Source organism: Alligator sinensis, unplaced genomic scaffold, assembly GCF_000455745.1.
Source record: "Alligator sinensis unplaced genomic scaffold, ASM45574v1 scaffold215_3, whole genome shotgun sequence".
In the NCBI taxonomy this organism is placed as follows: domain Eukaryota; kingdom Metazoa; phylum Chordata; order Crocodylia; family Alligatoridae; genus Alligator; species Alligator sinensis.
Genome location: NW_005842175.1, coordinates 1538435 through 1564730, shown reverse-complemented (window position 1 = coordinate 1564730; position 26296 = coordinate 1538435). Strand labels below are relative to the sequence as shown.

The following is a 26296-nucleotide window of genomic DNA, read 5'->3' as shown; positions in this document are numbered from 1 at the left end:
GGGGGAAGGGGAGGGATGGGAGGGGATTAAATTATTTTTGTTGCAACCTCAGTGTCTTTAAAATGCTCCCATTAACATGCTCCTTGTATGTTAGAGAACTTCACATCACTAAAGGGTTATCAGTGATATGGGCAAACAACTCTGAGCACAGAAAGAACACGAAAGGCTACTCAGGGTATCTCATTTCATGGCCACTCATGGCTAAAGCTGCAGTCTTATTACAGGGGGTCATGGCAGGGGGTCGGACTTGATGATCTGCTCCGGTCCCTTCCGACCCTACCTATGAAACAAGTCTAATGATGGGTACAAAACTGTACCAGGCTAACTTACACTGGCTTGAGAAACTGCAATGGGGCAGCACATCCAGTTTGGGGGCTTGCAGATTGCACCAAGAGATGCAAGGAGAATTACCATATTTATCTGAATCCAAGACAATGTTTTTCCCCTGTTTAATGGGGGTAAAGAGTTCCTCCTCTTGGATTTAAATTCAGGGTGGCAGAGGGGCAGGCAGCTGCTGCGACTCCAACTCCAGCCCTGACTTGGGGTCAGAATCAGAGCCAAAGCCACTATCCACCCCCCACTGCTTCTGCCTGGCCTGCCCCCATGGCCATCTCTGTACCCTGCCCCCCTACTGTTTACCCCACCAACATCGCTCCAGCCCAGGGCACAGAGCACATGGTTGCTCTGGCTGCAGCCTGATCACTCCACTGCAGTGAAAAATGTCCCAGCCCCTGGCACCAGCCGGAGCTGCCACCACCATAACAGGTGGTATGTAGCCAAGTAGGGCCAGAGCAGCTATGTGCTCAGTGCCCCAGGCTGCAATGAGGCCAAAGCCCTGATAGAAGATAAGCAACATCAGGTGGGGTGAAAGATGGCAGGCAGGGAAAGCAAGTCATGACAAGACAAATCATAGCCAAAACCAGAATTTATATGAAGCTTTACAAAACATTAAAGGAAACAGACATTTTTATCATTTTTGTTGTCCTTTGCTTCGCTGGAGCTTGGGGGAAGCAGGATAAATGGTACCTGGGCAGAGTCCAGTATAAATTAAAAGATTTCTGTGAAACAGAGCCCTTTAATATATGGACAACAGCTTAGGTCACCATTGCTGTTTACACAATTGTCAGGAGACTCACCAACTGACAGCTAAAAGCTAAATTCTATAGATGCGACCAATGTGCATTTCTCCAGTGAGGTATAATCCCTTTGAGAATAATCTTCACTGGATTTGCCTCCCTGGATACTATCTACTCTCCCCTGAGAAGTTCAAGACATTGGACTAATTACTTGGTCTAGGTCAGGCCTGTTCAACTGGAGACTGGAGCAGTATATATGAGAGTTTAAGTTGCAGCTCCTGGGCTCCTGCCCAGTATGCCTCCCCTTCTCCTATTGCTCTGGCTTGTGTCTCCAGGATCCCCCTTCTTCCCCCAGCTGTGTGTTCTACACCTGGCCAGGGGGAAGACACAGGACACAGCCCAAGTAGCTCAGGCTGAAGCCCTGGGCCTGCACAGTGAGCTCTGCAGCAGACAGGAAGAGGGGCATTCATGCAGGGTTGTTGGGTTATCCACACAGACACATGCTGCAGCAGAGGGGATGAGGGTGTGTGGGAGGGATGCAGGCATGCGCTGCTGCCCTTGATCCCTGCTGGTGCATGTAGTCCCAGCTAGTGCAGCCTGCAGGCAGCACCGTACCTAGACTCCTGGTGGCCCCAGGCATACTTTTAGTATCGGGACCCCTTTGCCAGATCACTATTTCCACCATTTTTGGGCCCCCTTTCTGTTCAGCCCCCGGGCAGCCTCCCGGTTTGCCCATGACTGTATCCAGCCCTGCCTGTGGGGCATGAGGCACCCAGCTACTTATAAACAGCCCTGGCCTAGGTTACTCCTAGGAAAGGCAGCAAGGGACATCAATAACAATGGTTCTGCAACCTACAGCTTGTGAGCTGTACTAAATTGAACTATCACCCCCTCACTGGCCAGACTTCCTCTGAATGCTTCGTTTCAGGGCGTTGGTTGTAGCCATGTTGGTCGAAGGACATAGGGAGACAAGGTTCTTTGGGTAGATGTGATATCTTTTATTAGACCAATGAAAATTAAAATTTTTAGTTGGTCTAATAAAAGATATCAGGTTTACCCAAAGAACCTTGTCTGAATTCTAAAGCATTCTTCTTTTGTTATGAACAGTAGGCGCACATCTCAGGGTGCTGGATCTTGAGTGGATGGTGAAGAGGAAAAAGCTCTGTTTTCTTTTGGTGTAATGTTCCCAGATAGCTTTTTGGAATGGGAAATGGGGGAAGAGGGTCTCATTAAAAATCCTATGATTAAATTAAACATGCAGATTGCATTAGCTCTGCAAAACAGGAACAGCTGTTCAGCTGGTGTACTTGGGACTGAGACATCAACTAAAGGAGGCTTCTCTACTGGCAGACAGAGTATCCCTACCATCATTCTGTTCTGCATATACTCTGTCCACAGGTTATGAAGCTGCACAATGAACTGGGACTTGCGAGTGTTGTGCCGTTTAAAAAAATTCACATGAATCAGAATTAAAATCTTAAGGGCAGGCTGAGAAGAATAAAAAAACCCCAAACAGCCAGTTTCCGAGGAAACCAAAAAAAAAAAAAATCTACTTGAAGGATAATCGAAGCCATTTGGTTAGGCAAGCTGGGAGGAAAAAAAAGCCAGAGGCTTTTAAATATTCATTTATGTTTTCTAATGGGCAGCAATACAGTTTCAGTATAAAGGCTTCCAAGGCTAATAAAGTCATTTTAAACAGGCAGGATCAGGAGAGCAAGCTGATTAGTCTGCAGACAGCTCAAAATTTCCTTCCCTCCTCACAATTCAGTAAGACAATAAAGCACTTTTTTTAAGCACAGCACCACAATCCAGGGCATAAGGTAGTTCTAACATAATTGTATTGCTCATGCCTTAATCTTAATATTTCTCAGGATGTGCAGGATCACAATCATGCACGATGTTGGGTACCTATCCTCCAAAAAAGTTTAATAAAAGGGAAAAAGAAAAACAGAGGGAGGAGCACCAGTCACCTAAGTAAATTCAAGCTGCAGAAAGAAAAGTTAATCAGTTCATCTCAGGTGGATCCAAAAGGAAGAATGCAAGGTACACCTTTTCTCATATTGCTACCATTTAACCAGATCTGGAGCAATTCCAGCAAACAGTCCCTGCCCCAGGGAAGCAGGGACAAATGGCTGTTCAGCCTACAGAGAAGCTTCCAATCAGACACTGCATGAGGGCAAACCCAGGGCAATTTGGGATTTACCTTTGTACCTTTCAAATACTACCAAAATATATACACAAGCTACACCCTTTAGAAACCCAGGGAGAGGAAGGGGAGCATTGACAACACAGCACAAGGCAGGCAGTAGGAGCATCTGCTTTCGGATTCCCAAGACAGAGTAGGAGGAGAAGAAGAGAGAGAGGTTTCATATCGTTAGATTAGAATGGAAACCACAGGAGAGGAGAATTGCATTCAGATTTTTATTTTTTTGCTGAAGGTGGAGAAAGAGCCCAAAGAGTGAGTGAGTGGCCTCCAGACATCCATTTCCTTTGCTTCACCATCATATCACCAAACTGTTGTTTTTACATTACTATGTGAGTACCAGGTGCTTCGTGCAGCTACACCCCACTCAGTAACACGGGGGGCCTCCCATTTTCGTACTAAAGCAGGAATAATTTTGGCATGCTTTCGAAAAAAGAACAAAACAATCATTATTTTGGGCAGAGAAGGATGCAAAGATATCATGAACAGATATTCTTTTGGGTGTTTTCTGGCGTCCATTCAGGCTGTTCCCCATCTCTGAAACAGCAACCATCAGTTTTACAACCACTTATTGCTGCAAAGCTAACAAGAAGTGGTAGAAAGCTGCACAATCAAAAACCGAAGATCTAGAACATCTTCTCTTTAAATTGTTTTCAATTTCAAAGTATTTCTGGAGAGACCAGGACAAAAATCCTACAAGGAATTCTTCAGCAAACAGGTTTTGTTTTAACTGAAAACCAGAAGCCTTGGCCTTAATTAATTTTTTGCACAGATAAGGTTAATAGCCAAGGGTTCACAAAAATCAATGTCATTGCCTAGAAAGGAAAGGGCAGCAGTGGGTGTTTAATAAGGGCTCTTTGCCTAGGGGTAGGGAAGGTGATGCATGTATATGTGGAGGTGGGCATGCATGCAGAACTATAAAGCCTGGCTATTGTTGGGGAAAAGGTACATTGCTCTGCTGCTGTTCTTTTTCTTTTTTTTTTTGACAAAACCAATTTTTTTTTGTTTTCTTTGGCATTTACATTTAGAAAAGCAGGGATTTGCTTGAGGCCAGAGTCTGTTCCCAAAGCTTGAGAAAAATGACTATAGGCCAGCACTCTCTGTGAATTAGCCTTGATTTGAAATATCAGAACTGTGCAGAGCAGAATTTATATTTACAGACCCAGCCATAGCCCACTGTTTTGGTGGAATCACGTAGCGTGTACTTTATCCAAAGAGAAAGAGAACTCCCAAACAAAGCTGTGCAAAAACATATTTGTCCAGATTGGTTAATGGGGCAAAAAAAAGAAAAAGTGCTGGGCACAAAGAAGGAATACAGAAGGGGTCGAGCCTTGGGTCTTTTATGCATAAAACACCCCCCTGTTTCTGGTTTCCAGATAATACATGAAGATTAAGAAATGTCAAAAATGTAGTTTTGGAAATATAATGAGATTTTGTAGAGAAATCTGAATATTGGTATGCCCCCAAGGGAACAGAGAGGCTACAAAGGGCTGTGGAAAGCCAATCCAAGGGGAAGAAAGGGGTTTTAAAAATAAACTGCTTAGCTGACTTGCACCTTCAAAATCTCATGTGAGGGAGGAAATTTTAATTTTAATTGAAAATGGGAATCTTAGCATTGATTAAGTCAAGCATAGTATAGGCATGCACTGTGCAAGCTTCCCCCACAGAGCTCTGCCAATGCACCTCGCTCCTGACCTGCAAAACTCCCTGCTATTCCAGTGCTGGACCTCCTGGGCAGAGAAAGAATCACATCAATTTGTCATTGTGATGATATTGCTTATGTGATGAGAACCAATTGCCAATTAGGACAAAGATCACTGAAACTCACTGCATTTGACCCTAGCAGCATTTGAAGCCTGCTCTCCATAGAGGTAAATTAGCATCAACACTCAGCAAAACCTCCCTTCTGATGCATTTTAATGATTAAAATAGCTGTGTAATTAGAAGTTCAGTGGGAGGGGCTCACACGGGAAACTGCAGATGCTTAATTTAAGCATCAGATAAATCTGTCATGAAAGGCCAGTATCTCAAACCTATTTTGTTTCCAAAAACAAAGAAAAAATTCCCTTTCACATGCAAGAGAGTCTCCTTATCCTAAATAGACACTCGCCTATGCAATAAAAATGTTGCATAGCTTTTAATGTGCAACACAAAGTGTCACCTTGCTCTGCCTTCCTCAGACAGTATCGCATTGCTAATGCAGTGAAAAATGCTGCTATGAAAGCTCAAATGACTCCTACATTGTTCAAAACATTGGGGAACCTGATCCCATGTTCAAGAGGAAGGATCGCGAGTGTTTGGACATACTGGCCAAGCTCAGATTCTGGAGTCAGAGGGAACAGAGCCAGGTTCCCAGAAATAGTTGTCCCCTCCCCCCAGTCATGCCAGTTCCTGCTGATCTCCGCAGAGTATATTCTCCAGGCAATGAACTGCCTTTTACTTTATGCAATCAAACCAAGAGAAGCTGGGTACAAAGCGAGGACTTACCTTGGAGCCACGCTCATTAAAGATTATCTCAACATCGAGGATTTTGCCGAATTGCTGCAGAGACAAGAAGACAGAGATTTATTTTTGACTGGCCCCTTCCCATATCTTTATTTCTCCTGTCCTGTTACATGCAAGAGGGGAGGTCCTTATCTGGGTCACAGGTGAGAGCACAAAATCTCAGTGATGAACTCCAGAAGTACCCCAATGCTTAGTTTGGGACCTTCAAACATTCAAGTCACCAAAACCATAGCTTTCTCATAAATATTTTCCTCCCTCACACTATTTAGGGCCTCATCCTTATATGCCTGTTTTTTCAACAATTCTTCATGCGACTGTTTCTTCTCAAACTAGCAACACTTCACAAATGTAGCTGTAGCACTTCAAAGGGGCTATATCACAAAGAGAAAATCAAATGTAATTCTGCTTTTCTAAAGAGGATAATCATACAAGATTCCTACACTTGGGTTACACGTGCTTAGAATAAACCAGGTACAAACTTCCCTCAGGTATCCAATCTTCTCAGTATTATGAACCTCAAACATTCAAGAAGCACAAGTCATAGAAGCACGAGTTCTAGAATTATACAAAATCAAGGTTTGAAGGGACATCAGGAGGTTATCTAGTCCAACCTCCTGCTCAAAGCAGGACCATCACCAACTGGATCATCTCAGCCAAGGCTTTATTTAGCTGGGTCTCCAAGGATGGAGATTCCATAACCTCTCCGGATAGCCTGTTTTACTGTTTTATTACCCTCTTAGTGAGAAAATTCTTCCCTATATCTAACCTAAACTTTCCTTGATGCAATTTAATAGCATTGCTCCTTCTTCTGTCATCTGCCACCACTGAGAACAGTTGCCATCCTCTTTCGTACCTCCCTTCAGGTAGTTGAAGGCTGTTATTATCCCCTCAGTCTTCTCCAGACTAAGTAAGCCCAGTTCCCTCAGCCTCTCCTCAAAAGTCATGTGTCCCAGCCCCCGAACCATTTTGGCTGCCCTCCATTGGACTCTCTCCAATTTGTCCACATCCTTCCTGTAATGGGGGCCCAAAACTGAACATAGTATTCCAGATGTGGCCTCACCAGTGCTGAATACAGGGAAATAATCACTTCCCTTGACCTGCTGGCAACACTCCTACCAATGCAGCCCAGGGGGAAGAGGGTCTCATTAAAAATCCTATGATTAAATTAAACATGCAGATTGCATTAGCTCTGCAAAACAGGAACAGCTGTTCAGCTGGTGTACTTGGGACTGAGACATCAACTAAAGGAGGCTTCTCTACTGGCAGACAGAGTATCCCTACCATCATTCTGTTCTGCATATACTCTGTCCACAGGTTATGAAGCTGCACAATGAACTGGGACTTGCGAGTGTTGTGCCGTTTAAAAAAATTCACATGAATCAGAATTAAAATCTTAAGGGCAGGCTGAGAAGAATAAAAAAACCCCAAACAGCCAGTTTCCGAGGAAACCAAAAAAAAAAAAAATCTACTTGAAGGATAATCGAAGCCATTTGGTTAGGCAAGCTGGGAGGAAAAAAAAGCCAGAGGCTTTTAAATATTCATTTATGTTTTCTAATGGGCAGCAATACAGTTTCAGTATAAAGGCTTCCAAGGCTAATAAAGTCATTTTAAACAGGCAGGATCAGGAGAGCAAGCTGATTAGTCTGCAGACAGCTCAAAATTTCCTTCCCTCCTCACAATTCAGTAAGACAATAAAGCACTTTTTTTAAGCACAGCACCACAATCCAGGGCATAAGGTAGTTCTAACATAATTGTATTGCTCATGCCTTAATCTTAATATTTCTCAGGATGTGCAGGATCACAATCATGCACGATGTTGGGTACCTATCCTCCAAAAAAGTTTAATAAAAGGGAAAAAGAAAAACAGAGGGAGGAGCACCAGTCACCTAAGTAAATTCAAGCTGCAGAAAGAAAAGTTAATCAGTTCATCTCAGGTGGATCCAAAAGGAAGAATGCAAGGTACACCTTTTCTCATATTGCTACCATTTAACCAGATCTGGAGCAATTCCAGCAAACAGTCCCTGCCCCAGGGAAGCAGGGACAAATGGCTGTTCAGCCTACAGAGAAGCTTCCAATCAGACACTGCATGAGGGCAAACCCAGGGCAATTTGGGATTTACCTTTGTACCTTTCAAATACTACCAAAATATATACACAAGCTACACCCTTTAGAAACCCAGGGAGAGGAAGGGGAGCATTGACAACACAGCACAAGGCAGGCAGTAGGAGCATCTGCTTTCGGATTCCCAAGACAGAGTAGGAGGAGAAGAAGAGAGAGAGGTTTCATATCGTTAGATTAGAATGGAAACCACAGGAGAGGAGAATTGCATTCAGATTTTTATTTTTTTGCTGAAGGTGGAGAAAGAGCCCAAAGAGTGAGTGAGTGGCCTCCAGACATCCATTTCCTTTGCTTCACCATCATATCACCAAACTGTTGTTTTTACATTACTATGTGAGTACCAGGTGCTTCGTGCAGCTACACCCCACTCAGTAACACGGGGGGCCTCCCATTTTCGTACTAAAGCAGGAATAATTTTGGCATGCTTTCGAAAAAAGAACAAAACAATCATTATTTTGGGCAGAGAAGGATGCAAAGATATCATGAACAGATATTCTTTTGGGTGTTTTCTGGCGTCCATTCAGGCTGTTCCCCATCTCTGAAACAGCAACCATCAGTTTTACAACCACTTATTGCTGCAAAGCTAACAAGAAGTGGTAGAAAGCTGCACAATCAAAAACCGAAGATCTAGAACATCTTCTCTTTAAATTGTTTTCAATTTCAAAGTATTTCTGGAGAGACCAGGACAAAAATCCTACAAGGAATTCTTCAGCAAACAGGTTTTGTTTTAACTGAAAACCAGAAGCCTTGGCCTTAATTAATTTTTTGCACAGATAAGGTTAATAGCCAAGGGTTCACAAAAATCAATGTCATTGCCTAGAAAGGAAAGGGCAGCAGTGGGTGTTTAATAAGGGCTCTTTGCCTAGGGGTAGGGAAGGTGATGCATGTATATGTGGAGGTGGGCATGCATGCAGAACTATAAAGCCTGGCTATTGTTGGGGAAAAGGTACATTGCTCTGCTGCTGTTCTTTTTCTTTTTTTTTTTGACAAAACCAATTTTTTTTTGTTTTCTTTGGCATTTACATTTAGAAAAGCAGGGATTTGCTTGAGGCCAGAGTCTGTTCCCAAAGCTTGAGAAAAATGACTATAGGCCAGCACTCTCTGTGAATTAGCCTTGATTTGAAATATCAGAACTGTGCAGAGCAGAATAAATATTTACAGATCCAGCCATAGCCCACTGTTTTGGTGGAATCACGTAGCGTGTACTTTATCCAAAGAGAAAGAGAACTCCCAAACAAAGCTGTGCAAAAACATATTTGTCCAGATTGGTTAATGGGGCAAAAAAAAGAAAAAGTGCTGGGCACAAAGAAGGAATACAGAAGGGGTCGAGCCTTGGGTCTTTTATGCATAAAACACCCCCCTGTTTCTGGTTTCCAGATAATACATGAAGATTAAGAAATGTCAAAAATGTAGTTTTGGAAATATAATGAGATTTTGTAGAGAAATCTGAATATTGGTATGCCCCCAAGGGAACAGAGAGGCTACAAAGGGCTGTGGAAAGCCAATCCAAGGGGAAGAAAGGGGTTTTAAAAATAAACTGCTTAGCTGACTTGCACCTTCAAAATCTCATGTGAGGGAGGAAATTTTAATTTTAATTGAAAATGGGAATCTTAGCATTGATTAAGTCAAGCATAGTATAGGCATGCACTGTGCAAGCTTCCCCCACAGAGCTCTGCCAATGCACCTCGCTCCTGACCTGCAAAACTCCCTGCTATTCCAGTGCTGGACCTCCTGGGCAGAGAAAGAATCACATCAATTTGTCATTGTGATGATATTGCTTATGTGATGAGAACCAATTGCCAATTAGGACAAAGATCACTGAAACTCACTGCATTTGACCCTAGCAGCATTTGAAGCCTGCTCTCCATAGAGGTAAATTAGCATCAACACTCAGCAAAACCTCCCTTCTGATGCATTTTAATGATTAAAATAGCTGTGTAATTAGAAGTTCAGTGGGAGGGGCTCACACGGGAAACTGCAGATGCTTAATTTAAGCATCAGATAAATCTGTCATGAAAGGCCAGTATCTCAAACCTATTTTGTTTCCAAAAACAAAGAAAAAATTCCCTTTCACATGCAAGAGAGTCTCCTTATCCTAAATAGACACTCGCCTATGCAATAAAAATGTTGCATAGCTTTTAATGTGCAACACAAAGTGTCACCTTGCTCTGCCTTCCTCAGACAGTATCGCATTGCTAATGCAGTGAAAAATGCTGCTATGAAAGCTCAAATGACTCCTACATTGTTCAAAACATTGGGGAACCTGATCCCATGTTCAAGAGGAAGGATCGCGAGTGTTTGGACATACTGGCCAAGCTCAGATTCTGGAGTCAGAGGGAACAGAGCCAGGTTCCCAGAAATAGTTGTCCCCTCCCCCCAGTCATGCCAGTTCCTGCTGATCTCCGCAGAGTATATTCTCCAGGCAATGAACTGCCTTTTACTTTATGCAATCAAACCAAGAGAAGCTGGGTACAAAGCGAGGACTTACCTTGGAGCCACGCTCATTAAAGATTATCTCAACATCGAGGATTTTGCCGAATTGCTGCAGAGACAAGAAGACAGAGATTTATTTTTGACTGGCCCCTTCCCATATCTTTATTTCTCCTGTCCTGTTACATGCAAGAGGGGAGGTCCTTATCTGGGTCACAGGTGAGAGCACAAAATCTCAGTGATGAACTCCAGAAGTACCCCAATGCTTAGTTTGGGACCTTCAAACATTCAAGTCACCAAAACCATAGCTTTCTCATAAATATTTTCCTCCCTCACACTATTTAGGGCCTCATCCTTATATGCCTGTTTTTTCAACAATTCTTCATGCGACTGTTTCTTCTCAAACTAGCAACACTTCACAAATGTAGCTGTAGCACTTCAAAGGGGCTATATCACAAAGAGAAAATCAAATGTAATTCTGCTTTTCTAAAGAGGATAATCATACAAGATTCCTACACTTGGGTTACACGTGCTTAGAATAAACCAGGTACAAACTTCCCTCAGGTATCCAATCTTCTCAGTATTATGAACCTCAAACATTCAAGAAGCACAAGTCATAGAAGCACGAGTTCTAGAATTATACAAAATCAAGGTTTGAAGGGACATCAGGAGGTTATCTAGTCCAACCTCCTGCTCAAAGCAGGACCATCACCAACTGGATCATCTCAGCCAAGGCTTTATTTAGCTGGGTCTCCAAGGATGGAGATTCCATAACCTCTCCGGATAGCCTGTTTTACTGTTTTATTACCCTCTTAGTGAGAAAATTCTTCCCTATATCTAACCTAAACTTTCCTTGATGCAATTTAATAGCATTGCTCCTTCTTCTGTCATCTGCCACCACTGAGAACAGTTGCCATCCTCTTTCGTACCTCCCTTCAGGTAGTTGAAGGCTGTTATTATCCCCTCAGTCTTCTCCAGACTAAGTAAGCCCAGTTCCCTCAGCCTCTCCTCAAAAGTCATGTGTCCCAGCCCCCGAACCATTTTGGCTGCCCTCCATTGGACTCTCTCCAATTTGTCCACATCCTTCCTGTAATGGGGGCCCAAAACTGAACATAGTATTCCAGATGTGGCCTCACCAGTGCTGAATACAGGGAAATAATCACTTCCCTTGACCTGCTGGCAACACTCCTACCAATGCAGCCCAGTATGCCTTCTTTGCAACAAGGGCACACTGTTGGCTCATATTCAGCTTATTGTCAACTGTAATCCCCAAGTCCCTTTCTGCAGAGCTGCTGCCCAGCCAGTCAGCCCCCAGCCTGCACTCATGCATGGGATTGTTTCATCCCAAGTGTAGGACTTTGCACTTGATCTTGTTGAACCCCATGAGATTTCTTTTGGCCCAAATCTCCAATTTGTCTAGCTCACTCTGAATCTTAGCCTTACCCTCCAGCATATCTACTACTGACTCCAGCTTGGGGTCATCCACAAACTTGCTGAGGGTGCACTGTATGCCATCTCCCAGGTCATTGATGAAGACATTGAACAAAACCAGCCCCAGGACCAACCCATGGGGCACTCCACTTGATACCAGCTGCCAACTAGACATCGAGCCATTGATTACTACCTTTGGAGCCTGATGCTCCAGCCAGTTTTCTATCCACTGTGCAGTCCATTCATCCAGCCTGTACTTCCTTAGCTTGCCTGCAGAAATGTTGTGGGAGACTGAAACAGAAGCCTTGCTAAAATCAAAGTATACCACATCACTGGTCTCCCCACATCCACAGAGCCAGTCATCTCATCATAAAAGGCAATGAGGTTGGTGAATCCATGCTGACTGTGCTAATTGTATAATGCTCACTTTCTGGATCCTTAACGTGAAAAATCTGAGCCATATTCACAGAGGTGCTAAGAAGTCACAACAGGAAGTAAAAGGGATTAGAGATCAGCTTTCAACGTATCAAGTGGTATAAAAATGTTAAGTACTCCAAGAAATCAAGCTTAACATGCCTCAACTTTTATATAAAATAGTAGTAGATACATCTGACAATTCTGGCCTTGTTCCCTCTGAGCCTCTGTCCCCTGCATCTGTAAAACTGGTATAAAAACACATTCTTTTCTCCATCTATCCATTGGCAATGTCTGTAGAAGGAACCAGGGTCGCACTGCATAAGGACAGTTTCTTCTCATCTACTTGTGTAGCAGATGATCAGTTTGCTAATATCTGGTGGTAAGACCAAGTTTGAATGAAGCCAATATATGCACAACATTTTTTGCATCACCCTGGGCACCACTTCTTCCTCCGATCCTATAGAGCAGCTTAAGCTTGACTGTTGCTGGGCAGATCATGACTGAAATATTATTTCTTGTTGATGTCTTTGCATGAGGTGTGGATGCCTCTGTAAAGGAGACTTCTTTCTTGTTAATGTAGTTGGGTACAACATACATGCTAGTTACTGCAAAGAAAATGGTTAGTCCTATTATCATGGAAACTGTTTGGCTCTTGAAAAATGCCATCTTCAAAGCCTTCAAAATTACCAGTTTCTTTCCCAAAGGAATCATCTTCTTGAAACAGAACACACAGTGAAATTTATGGTAAAAAAAAAAACCCAACTATGTTATGCTATCTTTGCCCCACTCCACCCAGTACAGCTAAGACCATTATCACATACCACTAATCATAAACTGTCTGTTCACCCCAAGAAAGAGTTGAACTTGCTGAACAGACCTTTCATGTGGGCAACAAACCCAGCCCACTATATTTAGCTTCTTGGGGCTGGCAAGGCAGCCACTGGTATTGCTATGCAAGTGATCTACCCCTTCCCTACTGGTGGGGCTAGGGCCAAATCTCTGTCCCATAGATCAAATGGGTGATGAGTTTTCCAGATGATGGAATGAGGTCAAACTGTGGCAGTATTAAAAGATGACATATAATAAGACTCCTCAGTGAGAAGTTCCACATATTAACCTATATATAACTAGGAGTTCACATGTATGCCATTTTATCCAACTGTGCTACATTCTATAAGAAAGACCAATCACTACACTATAGCTGGTATTTTTTGTTTTGTTGATCCCAAATTCAAAAATACACATAAAAACCTGTCACTAGCAATAAAGGTCTGCAGTTAAATAGCTTATACATAACAGCATGAACTGGCCTGGAGATCAAGCAGACCCCCAGAGTTAAAAGAACATTGTCTAGGTTGCAGTACCTAACTTTCAGATGTTTGACAGTGAGTAAAATGGGCATTTCCTACACAATCTTAAATCAACTGGGCTCACACATCTGGGTCAGGGGGGTCTGGTCATGTAGTTAAAGACTATCATAATGCACGTATGTAAAGGGGAAGGTTTCAGACAGAGGTGTCAAACTCACTTGGGGCTCCAACCTGGATCCCACCCAGGGTAGGGAGGAGCAACTGCAGTGGTGGTCACTGCAGCAGCTTGCAATGGTGGATGTGCACAAGCAACATCACACCAAGCAGTCACAGGATGACTGAGGGCTGTGTTGCACAGCCCTTGCTTGTCTGCCTGTCGCTGAAGACCATGTCCAACGGAGGCCCCAGGACCCCCAATTCTGTGGCAGACTGGACCCCCAACTTCCAGTAGCCTGCTGAGCCAGATGGACTGCAGAGCCATTCCAGAGCCAACCTGCAATCGATGTGTTTTAAAATCCTAAGCCAGGGGTGTCAAACTAACCATAAACCTGCAATGTCCGAATTTGGGCTCCTTGATTTTACAACCTAAATAACTTCCTTTGAAGATATTGTTTTTAAATATCATTTCCCCAAGTTTTCTAAAGGAAAAAAGGTAAAATCAGAGAGCATTTGGTGCAATTGTAACAATTCTCAATGGTGTACCATCAGCAGAGTTGAAACCTTGACCCTTCAGCACTACAGCATAGACTGCTGTCACGTGAGCTGTTAGGTGGCAGCAGAAGAAAAGCTATTACCCCAAAGGAAGAGTAGTCTGCTACATCAAGTGCTGAAAATCCCCCAGCCTGATCTGCCTTTCTCTTTCCCATCTGGGGGTTGTGGGGAATATCAGCTCAGTAGGGTGCCTAGAGAAGCCAATGGGACTGGCTGAGTCTAGGTCAGGAGTTGGCTGGAGGAAGCCTACCCATCTCTTGCACATTCCTCTTTGGGAGTTGGAGGAGTCCCAGACTCCTGTGGTGCTTGAGGGAAGCGTGATTATGGATTACTCAAGCCAGGTGCTTAACTGGTATTTAGTATGCGAGTGTATGGGGGGTTAGGAAAAAGTCCATCTCACTTCCTGCTCCACAAAGCTCCCCTAAAGGTTATTGACCACTTATTCCAACAGGTCTGAAAAACCCAGCCTAAAGCTGCTCTGGCAGCTCCTAGTATTATGGCTTTCACCACTGCTGTGATGATAGCAAAAGCCCAGCCCTAAGATGTATTTAGTTATTTTGGCAACCTGCCAACATTTTACTGAAAAATAAAAACCAGAGCTGAGAGAGTGGTGAATTTTTTAAATTGATGTCAGTGAAAGTGGGATTTAATGAAAAAGGTAAAAAAAAAGCACTTCTCTAGGTGGAAAGTGTTCCCTCTCCTCACTCCTACCTCCCACCAAATATCAACACCATTCTGCAAACAACGGACATGTCAAAAGTTAACAAAATGTCACCAGTTTTAATAATGGAAAATGTTGCTGCACAAAATGTAGGGACTGTTACTAACTCCCTCCATTTTTTTAAAATTAGGAATACACATACGTCTGTTTTAGCAGTTACAGACAGCCTAGCCAAATGCAAGGGACTGGGACTGAACCTAAAATCTTTGGGCACAAAGGCACAAGCTGTTGCTACTATTTTCATGCTACAAGACCTGGTTCATTAGCTCAAATGGCAATCATAAACTTCTATATGTGCTCCACCGATTACACAGGAGACAGAGCCACGGTGTTCATGTGGATTTGCTAATGTAAAATATGTTCCCTTTGAAAGGCTATGTGACAAAGTGAATGAGATTGGCTACATCAGAATCCCAATGTTTATTCCCAGCTCTAGCTGATGTGACTGTACAAGCTCTCGGTGGTCTTTTTTGTAAAATGAGTGAAAGTTACTGTCCCTGAAATAGTAGCATGAGGCCTTGGTAAATAACAAATGGCTGCAAAGGGCACAGAAATATGAACAGCAGTTAACTGAGACTGGAACGGAGTCTTCTGGTTTGCAGCCTGTGCACTTTGCCATAAGCGGTGGTGCATTCTGTGGGCAAGAGTCTGTGTTTCTCATTTCATCTCCCCACCCCAATGATGTGAAGACAGGAACTTTTTATGAAAGTTCCTGCAACAGAGACTATAATTGCATTTACATGCAATATATTAGAGAAATCCGGCAACTCTTTTTTTGTCTAATGAGACATTGGCAGTTTGTTAAGGCACCTCCTGTGTGCTCTATTCCAACTGGCCCTTCCTCAGCATCTTCTCTGGGAACTCTGCAATAACCGTTCCAGAATGTGCAAAGATAAAGAGTAACCTTTAAAGTGCCGACTAATAAAAAATGTGAGCTCTCCATAATCCACTAGACCAGCAGTTCCCAATCTGTGGTACGGGTACCACCAGTGGTAGGACAACCTGTCAGTGGTCCGCATTAACAGAATTACTATAATTACTTTATATGACAAAAATTTGCTGGTAGTACTTAAGGTTGTATCATTTTAAATTGGTGGTGCACGATCTGTCAAGAGTTTGGGAACCACTGCACAAGATGACAACAGAAGTAGAATAAGCTAAGGTTTGACAATCTCAAGACACCACAGAACTAAACTTCACCTTCCCTTAGAGGCTGGAGAATATAGTAAAGACAATACCATTAGTTGTAAGAAAAGAAATCCTTACAGTTCATAGCACCCCACTCTCTTCATAATCCAGTAAAAGGCAGAGTAGTCGTTAGAGATCAGAACTCCTAAATTCTGTGATAAATCCCAAATAAGTAATATACTGACCCCCTCCACATGGAAAACAATCTTGAGTCCTCAGGCTTGGAGTGATTCTATCAGAATATCTTGTATTCAAGATCTGTCTATGTTTCAGACACCAGTGCAAGGTAAAGATCTGCAAGCTAGCGTTAAACTAGCTCAGGTTTCAGTACCATCTATCTTAGCACAGACTAGATCTGCCTTGCTTCTTGGCACTATAAATTAGCCCACACAGTTCTTTGTGATGCTGTGACTAGACTGCAATTGAGCTGGCTAGTTTTATACTAGCTTGGAGATCTCTGTGCAGCAATGCAATCCACAGTGTAGATATGCCTTCAGGCAAGATACAAGGATACCTTTTGGAAACAGGATGATGGAAACAAAAAGGATTAACAAATTGTAGCCCTAAAATCATTTAGCACCTGTAGAGACAATACATTATCTTCAGCTAACTATATTAGGGCAAACATCCTGTTTAGCACCATTTGGAACTCTTCTAATAGATCAGACCTAAATAAGGAAGCCACCCAATGCAGTGGCACAGGTTTCCAATAGGGAATACATGCCACAGCGGTCTTAGAAATCAGAGAGGCAGGAAACCTTGTACAAAAACCACTATTCCCACCTAAATGAAGTGGTCTGAAAGCTGCCAGTAAATAAAGCTGTCTCGCTGCCAGACAGACAGGCAGGTATAAAGGTTCCCTTAGAAGGCTAATGGCATACTGGACTTCATTGGTAGGAGTGTTGCCAGCAGGTCAAGGGAAGTGATTATTCTCCTCTATTCAGCACTCATGAGGCCACATCTGGAATACTGTGTTCAGTTTTGGGCCCTCCAGTACAGAAAGGATGTGGACAAATTGGAGAGAGTCCAGAAGAGGGTGCCAAAAATGGTGATGGGGCTGGGGCACATGACTTTTGAGGAGAGGCTGAGGGAACTGGGCTTGTTTAGGCTAAAGAGAAGCCTGAGAGGGGAATTAATAGCAGCCTTCAACTACCTGAAGTGTGGTTCCAAAGAGGATGGAGCTGGGCTGTTGTCAGTGGTAACAGATGACAGAACAAGAAGCAATGGTCTCAAGTTGCAGCAAGGGAGGTTTAGGTTAGATATTGGGAAGAATTTTCTCATTAGGAGGGTAGTAAAACACTGGTTAACCAGAGAGATTGTGGACTCTCTCCATCCTTGGAGGTTTTTAAGATCTGGCTAGACAAAGCCTTGCTGGGATGATGAAGTTGGGGATGGACCTGTTTTGAGCAGGGGGTTGGACTAGATGACCTCCTGAGGTCCCTTCCAACCCTTATTTTCTATGACTCTTTGAAAACTTAATACAATAAAATGAGCAGAATAAATTCTGGAGGAACTGAGAAGTAGCAGCGAAGTCTATTGGGCAAGACCTGTAAGGAGCTACAGTGAAACATGAGATACGTTTGTAACCACTGCCATAGTATAAAACTGTAGGGTGTTATGAGAAGGTTGAGGACAATGCAGAAGTTTCTGCTCTTTCCATGATACATTCAAAAAGGGACCAAATGGTAAGATTCCCAAATTCCCAGGTTACAAAAAACAAGCACAACTATCCCATCCGAACCCTTTCATAGGAAAGCAGTGGAATTTCTCCCAGAAGCTGGATTAAAGTTTATACTTTCAAGGGCTATCTAATCTTATTTTAAAGATTGTCTTATAGAGTGCGTCCACCATCTCTCTACTAAGCTGTTCCAATGTTTAAATTACTCACATTTTTAGATAAATTTAACCTTGAAATAAAAGAAAAATTCCTAAATTAAGTTTTCAGCCGCTGGATCTTGTTATGACTGCCTTCAAGACTGAAAAGTCTCCTGCTATCATATCTTTTCCATGTGTAAGCACTTATACACAGTGCTCTAGTCACCTCTCCACCTTCTCCCTGATAAACTGAATAAGCTCAGCTCCTTAAGCCTCCCCTTACAGAGATGTGTTTCTAGCTTCTGGACCATTTTTGTGGCCCTCCTGTGTATTTTCAGCTCCTTTTTGACACAGACACAAGAAGTAGACACTGCATCTTGGAGCCCTCTTGTGAAGATCACATATCTTCTTAAATGTGATAGTTCCTTTTGCCTACATCCTATGATCATACATTAGCCCTTTTTGCTACATTGCACTGAGGGATCATTTTGAGGAGATGATCTATGCTGACCCGTAAGTTATTTTCTGAACCACTGCTTTACAAAGTTAGAGTCACCTACCTGAGGAGGTGACCTGGATTCTTTGCTCCCAGATATACCATATTTACTTGAATAAAACAACCCTCCCTCCCCCCCAAATAGATTCTACATATGGAAAATGTCTAAAATTGTTATAATTTTTCCGGTATTTAATCTAATTATAGGAGGTCTGTCTTCAATGTGTCCCCTTCCCATTGCTACAAAAGGGAGAATAAATCTGGGGATGGGGGAAGAGGGTATCAGATGGACCCTTGCTCTCTGCTACCACAACTTCTTCCCTCTCTCACCATCACACCCTACTCTCCCTGGGCACATGGAAGAGAGGGGCAAGTTTGAAAACACTGACTTTGAAATAAACATGTCTGTACTAATTTGCATATATATAGGCAATTTACTGGGGGTACCCATAGACATAGTTCATCCAGAATTGATGCATTTTACCTTTTTTGAAACTGCTGCAAGTTATAGCACAGGGTACTTCATAAACATGCTTTTAAGCAGCATTTTTGTACTTACTTGTATATAATATAAACTAGCCAATTGCCCGTCCTCCCCCCAGTCACTGGGCCATGTCAGGCCCGGCCAGGCTGGGCCCGCTGCTCCCCATCCACCGCCGCGGTGGGATGGCTTCTGCCCCCATTTTGGGCTTGTTCTTCCTCCCTGCCCCGCATTGGGCCTGAGCCCACTCCTCGCCTCCCTCCACCGCCACAGCACACCCACTCCTCCTCACACCCGCGTCGGCCCTGCAGGCGGCGATGATGGAAGGGGGAAGGGGCGAGCCAAGACCAGCGCCGGTGGCCTTGCCCCCTCCAACCCTTGCACTACCACTGCCACCACCGCCAAGGAGAAGGGGGGGCTCCCCCCCTGCTCCATCATTGCCACCTGCAGGGAGCAGGGCAGGGGGGCAAGGGCAGCCCCCCCGTTCCATCTGCTCCATTCCTGTTGCTCCATCCCCTGTTGGCGGCGCTCTGCCACCTCCTGTCCGAATGCTTATTCGCACTCTGATTGACTGTTTCAGTCAGCCAATCAGAGCACGAATAAAGTGTTATGAACAGACAGACAGATTAAGGCTTTTATAATATCAGAATGATGCATGATATTAGTCCAAAGACAAAAGGATCACCCACGATTTACCATACAGTTTGTTGGGCTGGGTCCCAGCAGATTCAACAGGATTTCAAGCCATGGTGACCCCATAGCTCAGCACTGCTCAGCATGTGCGTGTACTCCTGAAACTCCCGCAAAAGAGCCATGTGCTAATTAGCCCACCACTCATGTGGAACCAGGGGTTCTTGTCACAGGTCCTGATGAGGCACAGAGCAACCTGGTCCAGCTCTACCTCCTGGCACTCACGGGGGCTGAGAGCAATGGGCACTACTGTATATCTTACTCAAAATGGCTGCACTAATCTAACCTTTGGTAGGATTCCATACGGTATGTTTGCTCAATATGGGCCATGTGTTTTATAGTCATGCTCAGTGTTGGCTGCATTTAATCAACTTCATAGCTGGCTTCCATCACTGAGCACATGCTGCTTTTGGCAGCAGTTTAATGATAGGTAATGTATTTTATGAGGTTTCTTTGCATGCAAATGTAAGACTAGGAGCTTTTTTCCCCCTTTACTGATTGGGAGGAAAAAAACGTTGTCTTATATTTGAGTAGATATAGTATTAGCTCGCACGTTCTATTAGTATGTAACCAAATAACCAGGTGATTGAGATCATTCTCTAACAACAACCTGCCTTCCTATCCACTGATCTTTGACCGCAGCCTTAACCAGACAACTTTTTGTATTATGATATAAATGGTTGATGGATGTACAACAGAGATGATGGGCCAAGTACTGATCTCTTGAAAAGCCCAATAAAAATGGCCCTTATCATTGTTGTGTCCCCATTTACAACCACTTTTTAAATTCGTCTGATGTGTATCTTCCAGGTTACACTTACCCTAGGGTTTTGTTTGTTTGTTTTCCATCAAAATCTCATTGGTCAAACACCTTGGAGAAACCTAAATATGCTGTATCAAAAATGTCTTGCCAAAAAGGATAATAGGCTTGTTTAATGAGATCTACCTTCCCCAAAACCAGGCTAATTCAGGCCAATCCTCCAGGTCACCCCTTTTTTTCCCCCTCTGTAAATACTGGCACTATACCGGAGGTCCTCTGATCTTTTCAGATTTCACCAGTTTACCAAGGCTTGTTAAAATTAGCATTAATAGTTCAGAGAACTTCTCAGCTAATTCCTCTGAGATTCTTAGGCATTGGTTATCCAGGCTTGTTGATTTAAAAAATATTTAATTTAGCAGATGCTGCCTCACATCTTCCTTTGTTACAGATGGTAAACTTTCTATTCCATCCAAAACAACATATTGAATTAATATATCCTCTTGCTTCCTTCCAAATACAGAACAGAAATATCTAGTGAACATTTTCTGTCTCTTTGGCACCACTATTAATAATTATATTAATTGCATCTAGCAACAGACCTATAACCTGACCTATAGGAACTTTTGGTTGTTGCTAATACATTTAACAATTTCATTCTGGTCTTGAACCCTACTGACTACTGATATTTCATCAATCCCTCTAGCTTCCCTTATCAGTCATCTACATTTTAACTGGGAATCTATATTAATTGCAAATTATTTCTACTTTTCCATTTTTATATACTCAGGCTTTTGTATTTTATTAATCTTTTTTTTTTTTGCCCAATGTACCTTTTCTAGTTATGTAACAGCTTTTTGACCAATTAGTAGGAAGTTCTTGAACAATAATACTTCTCATTTTAAATGTATGTTACTAGTCAGATATGCCCAATATGCCCAAAATTGCTTTAAGTTTGGGGAAAAGTGATCCTTGTAAAACTTCAATATTACTGACTAAGGCCATATTCTCTTTAACACAAAGCAAAAGTAATCAAGCCAGGACAACTGAAACCTAGGGGGCTACTATTTTTCAAGTCAGCTATTAAGCATTTTTGTCCATTACAATGAAGTCTACACTTGTCAGTTGTAGTATTTTCTGTGCAAAAAAAAATCATCTATTTTTAGAACCACCAAAGAGTTTCTTGTTGCAAGCTCCTAAGATATACCCCAGTATTCCTCCGCACACGTTAGGGACAGTTACACAAGGAAGAATTTGAATTTGTCCTATACTTTAGTGAGGTTTGGTGATCTGCTCACCAAGACCACCAGATCTTTAGTTCAAATTTTTATCCCCTAAGGGTTGAATCCAACAGGAAACTATTATACTCCTTTCACTGTCACGAATGACAGCAGTCTGGAAGGGGTTAAATGGGGGGGGTGCGCATCTGTGTGCGTGTGTGTGTTCCACAAGATATAACATCACTGGGGTCACTTCCACCTCTATTCCCAACTGCATAAAAACATTAACTAATGCTCCATGCCCCAGGATAGAGCTGACCTCTAGGCTGCCATTCAATCCTGAAGGGATTTCTTCACTCCTTCCCCACCATCACTTTCACTTCTTCCCCCCACTGCACTGCTGTCTACCCAATTTCTCCCTTTGCACTGTACTTCTGGAAAACCACTCCGGGCCAGAGCTTTGAGTCTCTTAGAGATGACGTTGAAGAGATCAGACCCGACATACAAATGGAAGAGGAAGGAAAAGGGAGCTTGCAGCCACCCACAGCTAAAGACTCAGACAACCATGAGTCCCTGTAAGGGAGACAGGATTGGTTTCAATGCAAGTCACCCAAGGGAAAGCCTCCTATTTCCTGCAAAGGGAGTAGGGAAGAAGGGCACTTCAAGCTCCGCATTAGTGCTCCAGGCTATAGATGTGTTGTTGAGAAAAGCAGCAGTCGGGGAAAAAGGGAGATAAACAGAGGAGTCACCGATTGGTTTGTTCCCCTGGCAAAACTGCAGAGCTTCCTGGTGCTGAAAAAAAAAATGCCATGTGTATTTGCATGCATGTTCAAAAGGTAAATGCAGTTCTGGCACACCATATCTGACACTGACCACAGCATAAAAAGTCATGCCGCTCACAAACTGAAATAATACCGAGTGCTCTGGCATGAAAGTTTAGTAATCACAATCTTCCCCTTAAGTCTATGCCACTGACCTGGACCTAGATCAAGGGTGGCCAGCCTATGGCATATGCAGCCTCTGTGTGGGGCATGTGGCAGACTGAGGAGGGGACACACAGCCCAGGGGCAAATAGGTCAGGGAGCACAAAGAACAGCATCAGATCAGGACAGGGAGCAGAAAGCAGAGGAGCAGACTGAGTAGGGGATTAGACTCAGAGGTTAATGGTGGGGGCTAATTTGTGTCCCTGGTGGGGGCTAACTTGTGCTACCCCTGCCAAAAAGGCTGACCCACACTGATCTAGATAATGATGCTATTACTCTAAGTCAAGTCACTGACGTAATAAATCACTGGAGACTGAAAACTACTATGTAGAACTTCTGTCTGACCTCTATGTAGCAACATGGGGCAAAACTTGCGCCTTATAACAAAGGATAGGAAACCCTCACAGCAAGTGCCAGCAATTAAAATGTGCTTCCTGGGAGTAACCTCATGAATCAGCAGTTAGTTTATTCAACATATTTCAGTTTCCCTATTATCAAAATATGAACAAAAGTGAGTACTACAATACAACAGTGAAGAGCAAGATATGAGGAAATGAGCAGAAGAGGCAACTCGGGGAGCAGCAGTTCTTGAACTCCTTGACCTAACTAGGAGCAGTGTGTTACCCTAGAAGTAGGCCCAGGCCAGATGCCCAGCTGTATAGTGTGCAGCAGCCTATCTATAAGATTCAATGCTCAGAACATGAACCCCAGGCTCTAACACCATCCATTTGCACTCCAGAGTGTGAAAAAACAAAGCTTTAACCTGGGCTCCCTTATGGCACTGAGCACTTCAGGCTCCTACCGGTCAGAAGGGTTGGAGACGACTGAATGCAGTGCCCCACTCCCCCCTCCTTTACACCAGCTTACTCAAAGGATAGAAATTTTAAAAAACTTACAATGCTGCAATTGCTAATGAAGTATGAGCCAGAACAAGCCATGGTTTCATCGGATGTTTATCTCATCCACCACATGCTGTCCAAGCTGTGCAATGACTGAAACAGTTCTCCAGAATCAGCAGTGGGCAATTCAGCAGTTAAAGATTAAAATATACCCCAAAGAAAGTGCAAGTGAGGTGAATGTGCAACTTTACTCTGGCATCTCCTAACCAGAGATAACACTCCACTTGATACCAGCTGCACAAGCTTTGTGCAGCACCAAAGCTTGTTTTAAGATGAAACTCCCAAGGTTTTGTTAAAAGAAAAGACAGAGATTTTCATAACAGATGACTATTTGCAGATTCTTTAAAGATTACGAAGGCAAAAGTTGTGTACTCAAAAAGCCAAAGTTTCCCATAGATTCTGCAGAATTTATCTGAAGCATAGATACTGCAAGGTCTTGTATGTCTGCAGGTCTGCTGTACAGAGGTGCACCAACACAGATTTTTTTGGCTGATATCGATAACTGATTTTTAAGGAGGCATATCAGCCAATACCAATCCAATTTCCGATATGCAGCCCGGCTGCTTGAAGAGCAGTGTCTGGCTGGTAAGTCTGTGGTCGTGGAAGGGGAGGTGGAAGGGAAGGGCAGAAAGAGGCCCCTGTGGTGAGGAAGGGAGAAGGGCAAGGGCTGGGGCAGGTGCTGCCCAGACGGGGCCAAACGAGGCACATGACGGAGCTGCAGCTCATATAGTGGGGTGCAGCCTCCGCTGTTGCACACACCCCAGGAGGGCATGGGGGGGATGCATGCCCCCCAAATCTGTGCTGGGAGAGGCTGCTGCTGCTGCGGGCTGGGACTGGCACCAGGCTCTTCCCAGCTGGGCCGTGTTGTGCTTGGAGCAGGCAGTGGCAGCACTGGGAGCAGGATTATGGAGGGACAGGAGGCAGCAGCCACCCCAAAATTCGCCGTAGACCCCCCGCTTTCCCTCCCAGTGCCGCCGTCGTCACCTGCCCCAAGCACAGCCCAGCCCAGCCTCCACTGGGAAGAGCCCGGCACCAGTCCCAACCCACAGCAGCAGCCACCCCATCCCACACAGATCTGGGGGGCATTCATCCCCATGCCCTCCCAGGGTGCGAACAGAAGCAGGAGCCACCCCCCAGATGAGCCACAGCTCTGTCACGCGCTCTGGCCGGCCAGGCTGGGCAGCACCCCAGCCCAGCCCCACTCCCTCTGTCACTGCGGGGGCCTCGATCTGCCCCCACGCCCCTTCCCCTCCCCCTCCCCATCCACCACAACAGACCTACCAGCTGGACGCAGCTCTCTAAACTGCTGGGCTGTGCTCCTGGCCTCGTGCATGTTGTGGCTGTGCACATGAATGGGGCATTTATCAGCCACATTATCGGTTGCATCAGGCAAAAAATGCCGATTTCTGATATAGTCAATTTTCTTTAAAGCAGTGCCAATCCAATATCGGACCAATGTATCAGTGCACCTCTAAGTCTAACCCCCTGCTCAAAGCAGGACAGCCCCAACTACATCATCCTAGCCTGGCTTTGTCTAACCAGGTCTTAAAAGCCTCCAAGGATAGAGGTTCCACAACCTCTCTGGGTAGCCTGTTCCAGTACTTTACTACCCTCCTCGTGAGAAAGTTTTTCCTAATATCCTAAACATTCCTTGCTCCAACTTGAGACCATTGCTCCTTGTTCTGTCATTTGCCACCACTGAGTACAGTCCAGCTCCATCCTCTTTGGAATCATCCTTCAGGTAGTTGAAGGCTGCTATCAAATCCCCTCTCAATCTTCTCTTCTCCAGACTAAATAAACCCAGGTCCCTCACCCTCTCCTCATAAATCATGTGCCCCAGCCCCCAAACCATTTTGGTTGCCCTCCACTGGACTCTCTTCAATTTGACCACATCTTTTCTGTAGTGGGACGCCCAAAACTGGACACAGTACTCCAGGTCTGGCCTCACCAGTGCCAAATAGAGGGGAATAAACTCTTTCCTTGATCTGCTGGCAATGCTCCTACTACTGTAGCCCAGTATGCTGTTAGCCTTCTTCACAACAAGGGCACACAGTTGGCGCATATTCAGCTTGTTGTCCACTGTAACCCCCAGGTCCTTTTCTACAGAGCTGCTACTTAGCCAGTCGGTCCTAGTCAGTTGATCCCAGTTGCTGGAACTGTTCTATCCTACAGCAGGACTTTGCACTTTTCCTTATTGAACCCCACGAGATTTCTTCTGGGCCAATCCTCCAATTTGTCTTGGTCTCTCTGAATTCTCACCCTACCTTTCAGTGTATCTACTACTCCCTGCAGCTTGGTGTCATCTGCAAACTTCCTGAGGGTGTACTCCATCCCATCTGCCAGGTTCTTGATGAAGATGTGGAACAAAACCAGCCCCAGGACAGACCCCTGGGGCACTCTACTTGACATGAATGCTGCGTGCCCCAGGAGGCTGGGTGGGGGGCACAGTGAGCTCCTGCGGAGAGCGGGACAAAGCAGCGGCGATGGCGAGGGGGGATGTGACAAGCGGCTACCGCCCACAGGCACCACCGGCAATGTCGTTAGCGCCTTTTTGCAGAGGGTGCACTGCCAAGCTCAGGGGGTGCACATGCACTCGCATGCACCCCCTATGCGTCGCCAATGCTACTTGGTACCGGCTGCCAGCTAGACATTCTGAAGAGCAAAGTCCATCTAAACTTTTAAGTCTCATCTACACTAAGAAGGTTCTTTGCTTTTAACCATTTGGTAGCTAATACATGATAACATCCTAACATGAACAGGTCATTTGTAGTGTTCACACACATAATCAAGCTAGGGTAAACAATCCTACCTTGAGCAAGGCAATTGGTATTTTACCACACCTATT

At 44.2% G+C, this 26296-nt stretch overlaps 1 protein-coding gene and 1 long non-coding RNA gene across 12 annotated transcripts in view; both read right to left on the bottom strand.

The window, feature by feature from the left end:
• The window catches only part of RBFOX2 (RNA binding fox-1 homolog 2), a 230301-nt gene that overhangs the window by 37380 nt on the left and 166625 nt on the right, over nucleotides 1-26296 (bottom strand). For all 11 annotated transcript variants that reach the window (XM_025206858.1, XM_025206857.1, XM_025206861.1 and 8 more), the window contains one exon: nucleotides 10391-10444. In XM_025206858.1, coding sequence (XP_025062643.1) covers nucleotides 10391-10444 — 54 coding nt within the window. The remainder of the gene's footprint in view (nucleotides 1-10390; nucleotides 10445-26296) is intronic.
• LOC112550663 lies at nucleotides 2182-5821 on the bottom strand. Its single transcript, XR_003094616.1, has 3 exons — nucleotides 5767-5821; nucleotides 4975-5009; nucleotides 2182-3702 (listed from the first exon to the last, which is right to left on the bottom strand). It is a non-coding gene; the product is annotated as an uncharacterized LOC112550663 (long non-coding RNA).